Genomic DNA, 12542 nt, shown 5'->3' on the forward strand with positions numbered 1-12542 from the left:
ACCTCCAAACATGAAGGAATACCTGCGGAATTGACTTGGATGCCTCCTGCTACTCCCTTGTCCAGCTATGACTGTGAATGGATCAGTGCTTCAACGCAAGCCTGGGAAGAGTAGAAACACCAGAGGCTCATTCTGTTCAGGAATTACCACTAGGTAATGCACCAAGACCAGGAGAGGTGACGGATGAGAACACCTGGTACAAGCAGATGCCTATTTAGGCCAAAAAAGTGCACTGCTTGAATGGCCCTTCAAGAAAACACTTAACCTGTGAGAAATACGATTAGCTGACAGCTCTTTCTGGGTAACCCCTAGCCATTGAGCATGGCACAGACAGCAGAGTCCAGCAGTTTTGTCCAAAGAGTGATTGCTCTGACGGGTAACTTACACCATTGACTCCCACTGGGTTGGCTGATAATGTCATCAGATCTACATCACAGTCTGCGGCTTTCTCTACCCATCTGTTTCCTTCTCTCTTTCCTTTCAGAGCAAACATATCAGCATTGTGGTCCGAAGGCTTTCCTTGCCAAATTCTGCACACTCCCCTTTATTTTTCATAGTTGAGACCCACCAAAAAAACCTCTTGTACTCCTAACTCCATTTCAGTGTCTGAATTGACATAGTGACTGAACAGTGAATGAGACTCATGCTGAGAAACTTGGCATTGGGGAGGCAGGATAGAGGATGAGTACATTATGGACTCAGTTGTTATGGGCTGAAGTTGTTTTTAAAGTATATTTAATTACAAAAAGAAATACTTTTAATAAAAAATTTAAAACTTAAATTATAGTAAGGAAATACTTGTACCAATTTATAAACATCTAGAACTTAGAAAGAGGGTCTATTAACATAAAACATGTCATAAATCACCAATACATTTTATAAACAATGAAAATGGGAACTATGCATCTTGCCTATGGAAGGGCTTAAGTCAAGCACTGCTATTTTTTTCAAAAGGGTCCAAAATCAGTCTTCGTCCATTACTGTGTCTCCAACACAATGCCCGGCCGGCACAGAGTAGATGCTCGGAGAACATTTGCTAGGTAGGCTGGTGTCCTAAAGAACATCACCAGTCAGGATACTCTCTTGAGTGAGGAGGACCGGAAAATTTCAAGGAAATTTCCTAGTGTGAACTCAGGTGTGGTGAGCCTCTTTCTTTCACACCCCGCATCAACTCCATCAGCAAAGCCTGTTAGGTTCTACCTTCAGTAAATCCAGAATCCAACCCCTTCTTACCACTTGTAAAGCTTTCAGAATAATACAAGTCACTGGTCTCTTCTGGATTATTGCAATAACCTCCTAATTGGTCTCCTTGTACCCATCCTTGCCAACCACCCACTCCACACCAAGAAGCTCTCCACATAACAATTAGAGAAATCCTTTTAAAACCGAAGTCATATCCTGTCACTCCTCCACTTTGAAATTTCCATGTTACTCCAGATAAAGACCAGTCTTTACAGTGGTTTTGTGCTCCCTTTCCCACTTCCTTTACATCTCTAATGCCATCAACTACTCTCTCCCCACAGCTTCCTCAGTTCCTTCACCTGACTTCCTGGGTATTTCTCCAATATGCCAAAGATGGTTCTACCTCATGGTCTTGAATCTGCAGGTAATAAATGCTATGTAAGTACGAACATTCATGACTACTATGTTGTTCCCTCAACTTAATCTCCTTTAATTCTATTCAATATCTGTATGTCTGGCTTCCCCACTTCTCTCTACTCTGATACCACCTATCAGGAAGACGTCCTTGATTAACCCATGTACCAGTCAGAGTCTCAACAGAAAAACACACCACATTCTAATGATGTATTGTTACAGGTTGAATTGGGTTGCTCCAAAAGATATGCTGAGAACCTAACCCCCAGTACCTCAGAATGTGACCTTACTTAGAATCAGGTTCATTAAAGATGCAATTAGTCAAATTAAGCTATACTGGAGTAGAGTAAGTCCTTAGTCCAAAATGACTGATATGAAATCCTAAGATACACACATGTCTCTGCCCCTAGTTCTTGCTAGCTGTGACACAGGGCTCTCCAAAATTCTTCTAACCTCCTGAATGATAGCAGTATCTGATACAGAACACCCAAATATCTTGGAATTTCCTGAGTAATAGGAATGTCTTTTGTTGCAGTGAGGGGTGGCTCTTGGTGGGCTCCTGGATGGGAGCTGGTCACCTGAAAGGCTGAGCCATGATCGGAAGGTTATAACTCTCAGCCCAATCCCCTATTCTTCAGAGAAGAGGAAGAGGCTAGAAATTCAGTTGATAACTGATCATGCCTGTATGATGAAGCTTCCATAAAAATTCCCTAAGTATGGATTTGGGAGAGTTTCTGGGTTGGTGAACACATCCACTTGCTGGGAGGGTGGGGCACCCCAACTCCACAGCTCCTGCAATTGGACACCATGTATCTTTCCATCTGGTTGTTCACCAGTATCTTTATCATATCCTTTACTACATAAACATGTTTCCTGGAGTTCTGTGAACTGTTCTAGCAAATGATCAAACCTAAGAAGGGGGTTGTGGAAACTCCAGTTTATAGCCGGTGAGTCTGAAGTACAGGTGACAAGTTGGGACTTGCAATTGGCCTCTAAAGTGGGGGAAGTCTTGTGGGACTGAGCCCTTAACCTGTGGGATCAGATGCTAACTCCAGGTAGTGTCAGAACTGAATTGAACTATAGGACACTTAGCTGGTGTCTGCAAAGAAGTGGAGAATTACTTGGTGGCTAGAAGTAAAATATTGAGAGTAGTAATAGAGTGGTGAGCAGAGAAGAAACAACAGAGTTTATCTTATTCTACACGTTTCCTTTTAAGAAGAGACACAGAGGGACAGACATACAAGAGAACATCATGTGATGATGGAGACAGATTGAGGTGGCACGGCAGGCCAAGGAATGCCAATGACTGTCAGCAAAGCACCAGAAGCTAGGAAGAAGCAAGGAAGAATTCCCTGTGATAGGTGTCAGAGAGAGCACTGCACTCCCAGCACCCTGATTTTGGACTTCTAGCCCCCAGAACTGTGAGACAATACATTTCAATTGTTTTCAGCCACTCAGTTTCTGGTACATTGTTTCGGCAGTTCCATGAAACTAATCCAGGGAGATGCAATAAATGGACTCTTCACAATGATGGAGGGAAGCATAAAGGGAAACTACAAACACAGTGCAGCACCCTGGAGTGAGAAGTAAAGGCCCTCCTCGAGGGAAGGGGCAAGGTGGGGAGTAGGTGCCAGAACCTGGAAGGAGAGGATTGCTTGGAAAGCCCAGACACAGAAGCAAAGACCCTGTATCAAGAGCACTGCCAAACACAAAGAGGAATACATTCCGTATCTTCACTCTCCTCCCTCACTCCTATCTCCTCCAGGACTCCCCAGGAAGCCAACTGCGGTAGTCCACACAGGGAAGCCTTCATGAGACCAACTGCTGGGTGGTGAAGCGGTAAGAAAGAAGATAGGGAGGGGAATCAAAGATACCTAGCACATTCTCTGTAGCAACTCTATTTCTTCTGAGCGCTACTGATCTTCGTAGGCTTTAAAAAATAGCACTTATTAGCAACCCATATATAAAGAGCTTTGATTTTTAGTTTATTATTTGTATGTCTATTATCTCACTGGAATATACACTCTATGAGGGCAGGGACTATGTTCCCTACTGTATCCTCAGCACCCAGAACAGTCCCTGGAGTGGAGAGGGTCTCAAAAACTATTTGATGAATGCATGTCTTGAAGTCTGCCATTTTTACCCTGGTATTTTCTAAGTCAGCACTTGCTGCCCTTCTGCTTGCTCATCTTCTTCCCTGAAATCATTTGACTGATTTCCAAAAATGCAAGCAAAATTCTCTGGCTTGATAGCAAATATTTGGAATCAACAACTCCCTCCCATCTTTTAGTCTTGGCCCAAAAGCTCCTGAAGAAGCCCAAGGCTTATCCTACAGAGCCTTGCTCATAACCAACCTTACCCCAGTGGCCATTGTGTTGGGGGGTTGAGGGAGTCCTAACATCTGTCATGTGAACTGTGGGATTCTGGGCAAAGGCACTTACATTAGACAAGGAGGCATACAGCCCATAGAACATATACTATTGAACCAAGAAAATAAAAAATAGTAATTGTGGAGTTCCCACTGTGGCTCAACAGGTTAAGAACCAGACATAGTCTCCATGAGGATATGGGTTCAATCCCTGACTTCACTCAGTGGGTTAAGGATCTGGCGTTGCTATAACCTGTGGCCTAGGTTACAGATATGGCTGGGATCTGGTGTTGCTGTGGCTGTGGATGTGGACCTGCAGCTGCAGCTCTGATTCAACCCCTAGGCAGGGAACTTCCATATGCCATAGGTGTGGCCATAAAAAAAGAAAATATTTAATAATACTTTCAGTTAGATCCAAGAAAAAATCTAAACCAGGGCACCGTTGTAGCTATCTTGAAGAGTTCTCTGGGGCTTAAATGAGATTATCCATGGAAAGGGCCTACAATGGTGACTTACCTAGCACTAGAGTAAAGGGTTAATGTATATTTACTATATACTGTTAATGTTGTTGGAGCAACATGGATGGATCTAAAGCTTATCATACTAAGAAAAGTAAATGAGAGAAAGACAAATATCATACAATATTACTTATATGTGGAATCTAATTAAAAATGATACAAATGAACTTATTTACAAAACAAACTCACAGATCGCAAAAACAAATTTACGGTTACCAAATAGGAAACATGGGGGGAGGGATAAATTAGGAGTTTGGGATTAATATATACATACTACTATATATAAATGACCAACAAGGACCTACTGAATAGCACAGGGAACTTTACTTAATAATCCACATGGGAAAAGAATCTGACAAAGAATGGATATGTGCATATATATAATTGAATCATTTTGCTGTATGCTTGAAATTGACACAACATTATAAATCAACTATACTCCAATAATTTTTTTAAAAAAGTTGTGGAAGAAGTCCTCTCTGAGGAAGGAAAACATGACTGGGGCCCTGAATAATGAAAAGGAGTTAGTGGTTTAAAGATTTGAGAAGGCAGTTTCAAGCTGAAGTAACCTCTACTGCAAAGGCCCAGAGACTAGAACCATCTTGGCCTGTTCAAGGGATGAAAGGAAGGTGGGATGACAGGGAATGAGAGAGAGAGAGAAGAGATGAGGCCAAAGGGTTTGGCAAGAGTCAGATCATGTGAGCTCCCCTAGGCCAGGTAAAGAATTCAAATTTTATTCTCAGAGTATAATTAGGTATTAGGAATAGATGCGACATGCTTTGATTTATATTTGAAAAAAGACCACTCTGACTGCTGGAGAGGTTCAAAGTGTAGAAGTGGGGAGGCCAGTTGGGAGGCAGGTGGAAGATAACAATGGATTAACCTAGGGTTGTGGAAGTAGAAATGGTGAGAAATGGTTGATCTGGGGATATAATTTGGAGAATAAAGTTGACAGGACTTGATAATGGATTAGATGTGGTGGTCAGGGGTGGTAGGAGGAAAGGAAGGAAGAAATTTATCAGGGATGATGACTAGATTTTTGGTCTGAGCACCTGGGTGGATGGTGGTGCCATGAATTAGGAAGGGGTAAAACTGGGAGAGATTTCAGGGGGGGAAGGGAGGTCCAGAAGGAATCAATGGTGCTGCTTGGCCGTGTCAAGTTTCGGAGGTTTATTATATTTCTTCTTTTTTTAATGGCCACACCTGCAGCATATGGAAGTTCCTGGGCCATGGGCTGAATCTGAGCAACTGTGCCCTATGCCACACCTGCAGCAACTGCCAGATCCTTTAACCCACTGCGCTGGGCTGGGGATAGAACCCATACCTCTTCAGCAATCCAAGCTGCTATAGCCACAGCTGCTGTGCCACAGCAAGAACTCCATTATATTTCAAGTAAAGATATTACGTAGGCAATTGGCTAATTCTATCTATAGCTAAAGGTCCAGGCTGGAAGTATTTCAAAACAAAGGACGTGATGAGATCACCTGGTGATTAACAGTAGATATACAGGAAGACGGAAAGCCAAGGTTTAGATATGGAATTATAACACAGGGAGATACGTGTTGTGAAGGGGGCAGTGGGACAGCTGAAGGAGAGGGAAGTTGATCAGGCAAAGTTCCATGGAAGAATTATACCTGAGCTCTTACAATCTACAGAAAACCAATCAATGACATTGTATCAGTGAAGATGCTGCTCCAGAGAGGTCCTTTGCAATTAGTCACACAGCTAGTGACTTAATTGTAACTTTACACTTGAACTACTTTAAGTCAAATATGCAAGATGGCACTTTATTAAGAGGCAGAACAGCCAGGCACTTAGGAGCCCAGGGTCTGGAGTCATTCGGCTTGGGTTCAAATTCTGGACCCGCCACTCACCAGGTGGGTGATTCCGGGTACTACACTTAAGTTTTCTTATCTGTAAATGGGCATACTACAAATAGCTATCTCTTTATGAACTGCTTACTATGTTCCTGCCACTAAGATTTTTACTGTATACATTGTTCAACACCTCTTCTCCAATAATCAATGAAACTGAGTGCTGTTATTACTCTCAGCTTACTGATGAGAAACAGAAAGCATATTTACCCATTCCACACATATTTACTGTGTGCCTACATTACATGCCAGGCATGTTTCTTCGTGCTGGGGGTACATCAGGCAATATAACAATACCCTTGCCCTTGTGCAGCTTGTCTGTGTTTACAGAAGAGAGAAAGATAATAAATCTAATAAATATTACATTTATGGTAATTAGAAGATAAATGCTATAGAAAAAAAACAAAACAAAACAAAACACACAGCAGGGTAATGTGGTTAGGGAAATTGCGGTTTACGTTGAGTATCCACAGCAGACCTCCCCGAGAAGGGAGAGACAGTGAGCCACCCAGGTACCTGGGGAAAGAAGACTTAGGGACGGAAACAGCGAGCGAAAAGGCAGGCCCTCAGCTGAGTGCATCTGCCATGAGAGTCAGGATATATGCGAGGAAGTGGCTGTGTATCCAGTCCTAAGAACTTTTACTTTGGGTGCGATGAGTACCCACTGGACAGTTCTGCCCAGGGAAGTGATATAATTTGACCTTGTATTTAGCCCCAAGGTCCATCAAGGCAGTCTGGTGCTGAAGTCAGCGCTCTCAGGATAATAGAATCAGTGGCCACACAGCAAGCGCCCAGTAAACGCCGGCTCACTACTGTGGCTGTTTCATTTAAACCCCGCCCTGACCTACCGCCCTCTAGTTGCCCAGCTCCAGGGCTCTGCATCCACTTAGTCCGGTCTCCACGTAGCGCTTCCTCGGCTACAGATTGCCCAACTCAAGCTACCGGGCGGAGTCTGGACGTAGGCGGAGCGGCGGAGGGCGGGAGAACGCCCCCGGCAGCCGACGCGACAGGGAAGCCCCGAGAGCCCCCGAGGCGCCCCACTGACTACGCCTGCGCACGCGCGATCCAGGACGCCGACATTCCAGAGCCGTAATCCGCCCCGCCCCAATTCCGGGGCGGAGTTCTCGGCTGCGCCTGCGCACAGGCTCGCCGCACCCTACGCCTGCGCGCTCCGACAGTGCGGCCCCATCCCCCAGGTTTTTCGGGTGGGGGAGGGGGCGCGTCTCGGCGAGTCACGATGATGGCGGCCACCAGTCTGTGGTGAGCTAGCGGGTTCTCTGCTGGTTTCGCATAGCCCCTTGAACCTCCTGTAGACCTTGAGGCTGGCGCCAGGCGTGTGAAGAAGCACTGCAGCCCGAGCTCGCGAGGAAAGCCGCAGTCGCGGAGGCAGCGGCGCGGCCCAGGACCAGGGCTGGGGGAGAGGCCGCTCTGCAGGGCGAATGTGACAAGCCCCCACCCCCACCGCCTTCCTCCCGAGTGCGCGAGGAGCGCGGGCGACCCCAGGGCCCCGCCAGGCCACAGACCCCGCCCAGCGGCCAGCACCCGGAGCAGGCCCGGCAGCGGAGCTGCGCGGCGGCACCATGCAGATCACCCTGAAGACCCTCCAGCAGCAGACCTTCAAGATCGACATCGACCCCGAGGAGACGGTGAGAGCAGCGGGGAGCGCGGGGCCCGGGACGCGGCAGCTGCGCGAGTGGCCAGCCAGGCCTAGGCGGAGGTCGGCGCTGCGAGGCCTTTCGTGGGGTCCCGGCCTATATCAGAGCGGGGCCCGGCGGCGCGCCCGAGCTGGGAGGGTCCCCGGTGTACTCGAGAGGGCGCGGTGAACGGGGGTTCGGGCCCCCGACGCTGGCTGAGGCCTGCGGGCCCGGGCGCGGGCAGGGCCCCGGGGCCCTGCGGCGTGTGGCCGACCGGACCTTGGGAGTTGGCTCTGGGCTTTGTGTCAGGAGTAAGGGGAAGCAGTGGCCGAAACTGAAGCCCTGGCGGCGTGGAGCACATGCCTGCAGGGCACCGGAGGCTTGGGCCTGGGCCCTCCCGGCAGAGGGGCTTGAGGGGGAGGGAAGCTTAGGGCTGCTTCAGCGGTCTAGCCGAGCTCCCTGGTGTGGATGCACAGGTGGGGGAGGGAGATTTAGGTGTCGCCACTATTTCTGCGTGGATCTGGTTAGGCGCTAAGGTCTAGGAGGTGCAGACCGGCGATAATTAACCTTAAAAAAAAAGTGTCAGGTTCCGTTTGCCGCAGAGCGAGAGGTGAGTGGTGAAAATGCATTCTTTGCCCCCTTCCCCGCAGAATTGGGGGCGCTTTTATTTGCATATATTTTGAGTCGTTTCGCTGCAGGTCTCCCGCCATCGAACCCACACCCACATGTAGATTGCACTTTGAGGCCTCTTTGGTGGTGAAGATAGTTGTATTAGAGCCCTTCAAATCCAGGTTCGAACTCAGCTCTAGATTAACCAGTCCCCTCTGTTAGAAGTCTTGAATTTGTAGGAGTTGGAACTCTGCACCCTCCCCCAACCCACAAATAGCATTTCAGGAGAGGAAAAAGGAAGATAAAAACTTTGATTCTCTTCTGTAAACTCTTGAACATCTCAAAAGTTCACGTGTTAAAAACTCTCCTGTCATCGTCTGTATTTGTGACTGCAGAAAGCCACTGTGTTGAAATCAGTACGACTTTATGCCAAGATCTAAAAATGCCGTTCAGTGTAAACTTAGTACTTATGTTCTGGAATTGTGATTATATACATCGCTATGATTGTCATAATGCTGTGTTTAAAGCAACAACTTTCTGCCTATCTATATTTTTAAGAATAGTTGATTGTGGTTTTGGTGGCGATTAGGGGTCTTGGTGTTAATTAAGAAAACCTGAGCTCCCATTTGTCGCTCTAATTTATTTGCTATATGCAAAGATGTGAAGATTAAATAGTATTTGATTGGTGGTCAGTGAGTGAAATTTTATTAATCAATGGATAACTTTAAGAGGATAGAGTGTTACGTTTTATCTATATCATTTGACCTTAAGTTTTTACATCTTTAAATATTTAAATAGTGTAGTTCTCAACCTTTTCAGAATTGTGGCTAATTTTAGTTCAAGATATTTAATTACATGTATAAGTATGCTGTGTGATAAATTCTTAAATGTGCAGAGAGATAGCAATTTTAGATGAGAAATGCATTGTCCTCAGAAGTAATTAGAAACTCCCTGTGGATTGCTGTGACTAACAAATCAAATCTTCCTGAATATTCCTTTACTATTTAGTGTGTACTTATACATTAAAGGATGAAAGTTAAAAAGCGGCTATAACTTGAAGAGGCTGGTATAGAAACTCTTGTGAGCTTGATAGGAGCAGTAGCGAAAAGTAGTGAAAGAGAGGCCCGAGAGATTTGAGGAATCCTGGGAATGATTAATTTGCTGAACTAGTAAGTGTCCAGTGAGCTTTGACTGGCAGAACTGGGGTACAGGGACATGCAGGCTGAGGTCTGGGTCTTCCTGGGAGCCATACTGACAATAGTCTTAGTTTGGTCAGTGGCTATAGAGTAGGAGATGGACAAATTGGAAAAAACAAGAGGATTTGTTTTTAAGGTGTTTGTTTGTATTTGCTTTAGTTTTTGAATGTTGAAAGTCTTCTTCTGCCTTTTTTTTTTAAAAACTAGAGAACTTTCCTAACATTTATTTGCTGTTTTGTAACATTTACTTGATCATTACCATGCTCTGCCTTTAGTGTTAACCATTACAAAACAGACTTTATTATTATGGTAATGGTAATGCCTTTCTTCTTAGAAAATAATGAGGGAAAAAAACCAATAGAAAGTTTGAGATGAGATTTTTAAATGCACAAACTGAAATGGGAGTTTATTATTGTATAAATGACATCAAAGTTATGCGTGGACGTTTTTTGATAAGAGAATTGTGAGGATACAGTAGTTTTAATTAATACAGACAGTACGTTTTGTGTATTATACAGTAATTTGCAAAGAATTACCTCATTCTGTGGTTTATTTGTATCATGGTGATTGTGCTATAAAATACCAGTTGAGTACTGGTTCTGTGCATGGGATTTGTTAGCCATCATTTATTAGCAAATTGTTCCTATTGTGGCTTATTGTTTTTTTTGGGTTTTTTTTTTTTTTTTTTTTGTCTTTTTTGCCATTCCTTGGGCCGCTCCCGCGGCATATGGAGGTTCCCAGGCTAGGGGTCTAATCGGAGCTATAGCCATTGGCCTACGCCAGACCCACAGCAACGCGGGATCCGAGCCACGTCTTCGACCTACACCACAGCTCACAGCAGTGCCGGATCCTTAACCCACTGAGCAAGGCCAGGGTTCGAACCTGCAACCTCATGTTTCCTAGTCAGATTCGTTAACCACTGCGCCACCACGGGAACTCCGGCTTATTGTATTTTAATATAGTTGGGCTGGAGATAGTGCCAAATTATAGAAGTGCCCTAGATTATTAAAACACTAAGTAATAAATGTATTGAAACATTGTATTACAGAGGTGAAATTTAAGGTTTCTTGGCATATTGATGAAACAAAATACTAGAAGTATCTGGGGAATCTGGTACAGTTTGTGCCAGACTTTTGTTTTTTCTATACTCGGCACACAGCAGGCACTTACTTTATTTTTATTTATTTTCAGCTTAATTTTTTTCTTTCTTTTCTTTTTAGGGTTGCACCTATGGCATATGGAAGTTTCCAGACTAGGGGTCGAATTGGAGATGCAGCTGCTGGCCTACGCCACAGCCACACCAGATCTAAGCCTCATCTGCAGTCTACACCACAGCTCACGGCAATGCCGGATTCTTAACCCACTGAACAAGGCCAGGGATTGAACCCGCATCCTCATTTTCAGGGTCATTACTGTTGAGCCGCAACGGGAACGCCTCTGAATTATTTTTAGTATAATATTACTTAGTTGTACACAGCTATGCAATCAGATGTAAGGTCCTTATGCTATAACTCTTATACCAAATATAAGAAATGGATATTTTTTAAAAAATTTATTTATATTGGAGTATAAGTTGATTTTATAAATTGAGTGTTAAGTGTTGTGTTAGTTTCAAATGTACAACAAAGTGATTCAGTTATACCTAAACATGTATTTCAGATTCTTTTCCCATATAGGTTATTACACAATGTTGAGTAGATTTCCATGTGCTGTACAGTAGGTCCTTATTGATTATTTTATATATAATAGTGTGTATATGTCAACTCCAAATTCCTAATTTATCCTTACACATGCATTTAATAAAGATTTCTTGGGAGTGCTTGTCATGGCTCAGCGGTAACAAATCTGACTAGGAACGATGAGATTTCAGATTCAGTCCCTGGCCTCGCTCAGTGGGTTAAGGTTCCGGCATTGCCTTGAGCTGTGGTGTAGGTTGCAGATGCAGCTCAGATCTGGCGTGGCTACAGCTCTGATTCAGCCCCTATCCTGGAAACCTCCATATGCCCCAGGGTGCCACCCTAAAAAAGCAAAAAATAAAATAAAATAAGTTAAAAAAAAAAAGATCTTTTGAATGAATTAAATACATTCTCTTGGTGAATTGTCAAGTCAGTAATCCCTCAGTATTTGCATGTTGATTCATTTGTTTAGTGTTAAATATTTCCTAAAAATGTCAAGTCTTGCTGTCTTGGTACATGCACTATAGTGGACTAAATCAGTTGAAAAACAAATTTTAAAAACGAAGTAATGGTAAGAGTTATGTAGGAATCGAAATAGGGTTGAGGTAATGTGATAGTGCATGACTGCGTGGCTACTTAATGACTGGTCACAGAAGGTCTTTCTAAATAAGGTGACATTTAAACTGAGATTTTGAATAATAATAAGCACTCAGAGAAAGGGAAAGTGTTTTCTATAGGGAAAGACCTTTAAGAGTGTATTTTGGGAATCAGAAAAGGCCTTTTGTTGATCTGGTAGGTGAGGGGGAGGAGAGGTAAGAGATTAGAGAGTTAGGCAAGGGGCCAGGGCCTGTAGAGTTTTGTAAATAAGCTGGGAGTTTTCAAGGTAAAATAGGAAGCCTTTGGGGCCTTTAAGTGGAGGAGAAAAATTGTTTCTTTTATGATTTGAAAAGGTTACTTTGACTCTTTTGGAAGTTTGATGACCAGTTAGGAGGCTTGTTGTGGTAGTCTTAAAAGAGTTGAAACTTGGAGGAGGGAACTAGGAGTGAGAATGCGAAGAGAGGTGAAAGGATT

At 44.2% G+C, this 12542-nt stretch overlaps 1 protein-coding gene and 1 long non-coding RNA gene across 2 annotated transcripts in view; both read left to right on the forward strand.

Annotated features, from left to right (window-relative positions):
* Nucleotides 1-3582, forward strand: part of LOC146407130 (uncharacterized) — a 35884-nt gene extending 32302 nt beyond the window's left edge. The window contains exon 5 of the long non-coding RNA XR_014825640.1: nt 1524-3582. This is a non-coding gene — a long non-coding RNA (uncharacterized LOC146407130). The remainder of the gene's footprint in view (nt 1-1523) is intronic.
* Nucleotides 3583-7572: 3990 nt separating this feature from the next.
* RAD23B (RAD23 homolog B, nucleotide excision repair protein) overlaps nt 7573-12542 on the forward strand; it is a 45424-nt gene continuing 40454 nt past the window's right edge. The window contains exon 1 of the mRNA XM_001927866.7: nt 7573-8002. Within this exon, the coding sequence (XP_001927901.1) occupies nt 7937-8002 (66 nt within the window). The 5' untranslated portion in view covers nt 7573-7936. The remainder of the gene's footprint in view (nt 8003-12542) is intronic.

This window comes from Sus scrofa, chromosome 1 (assembly GCF_054392235.1).
Source record: "Sus scrofa isolate SSC_HxYL_T2T_F1_AM1 chromosome 1, Sscrofa_HxYL_maternal_Yorkshire_Landrace_v2.0, whole genome shotgun sequence".
Taxonomy (NCBI): Eukaryota; Metazoa; Chordata; class Mammalia; order Artiodactyla; family Suidae; genus Sus; species Sus scrofa.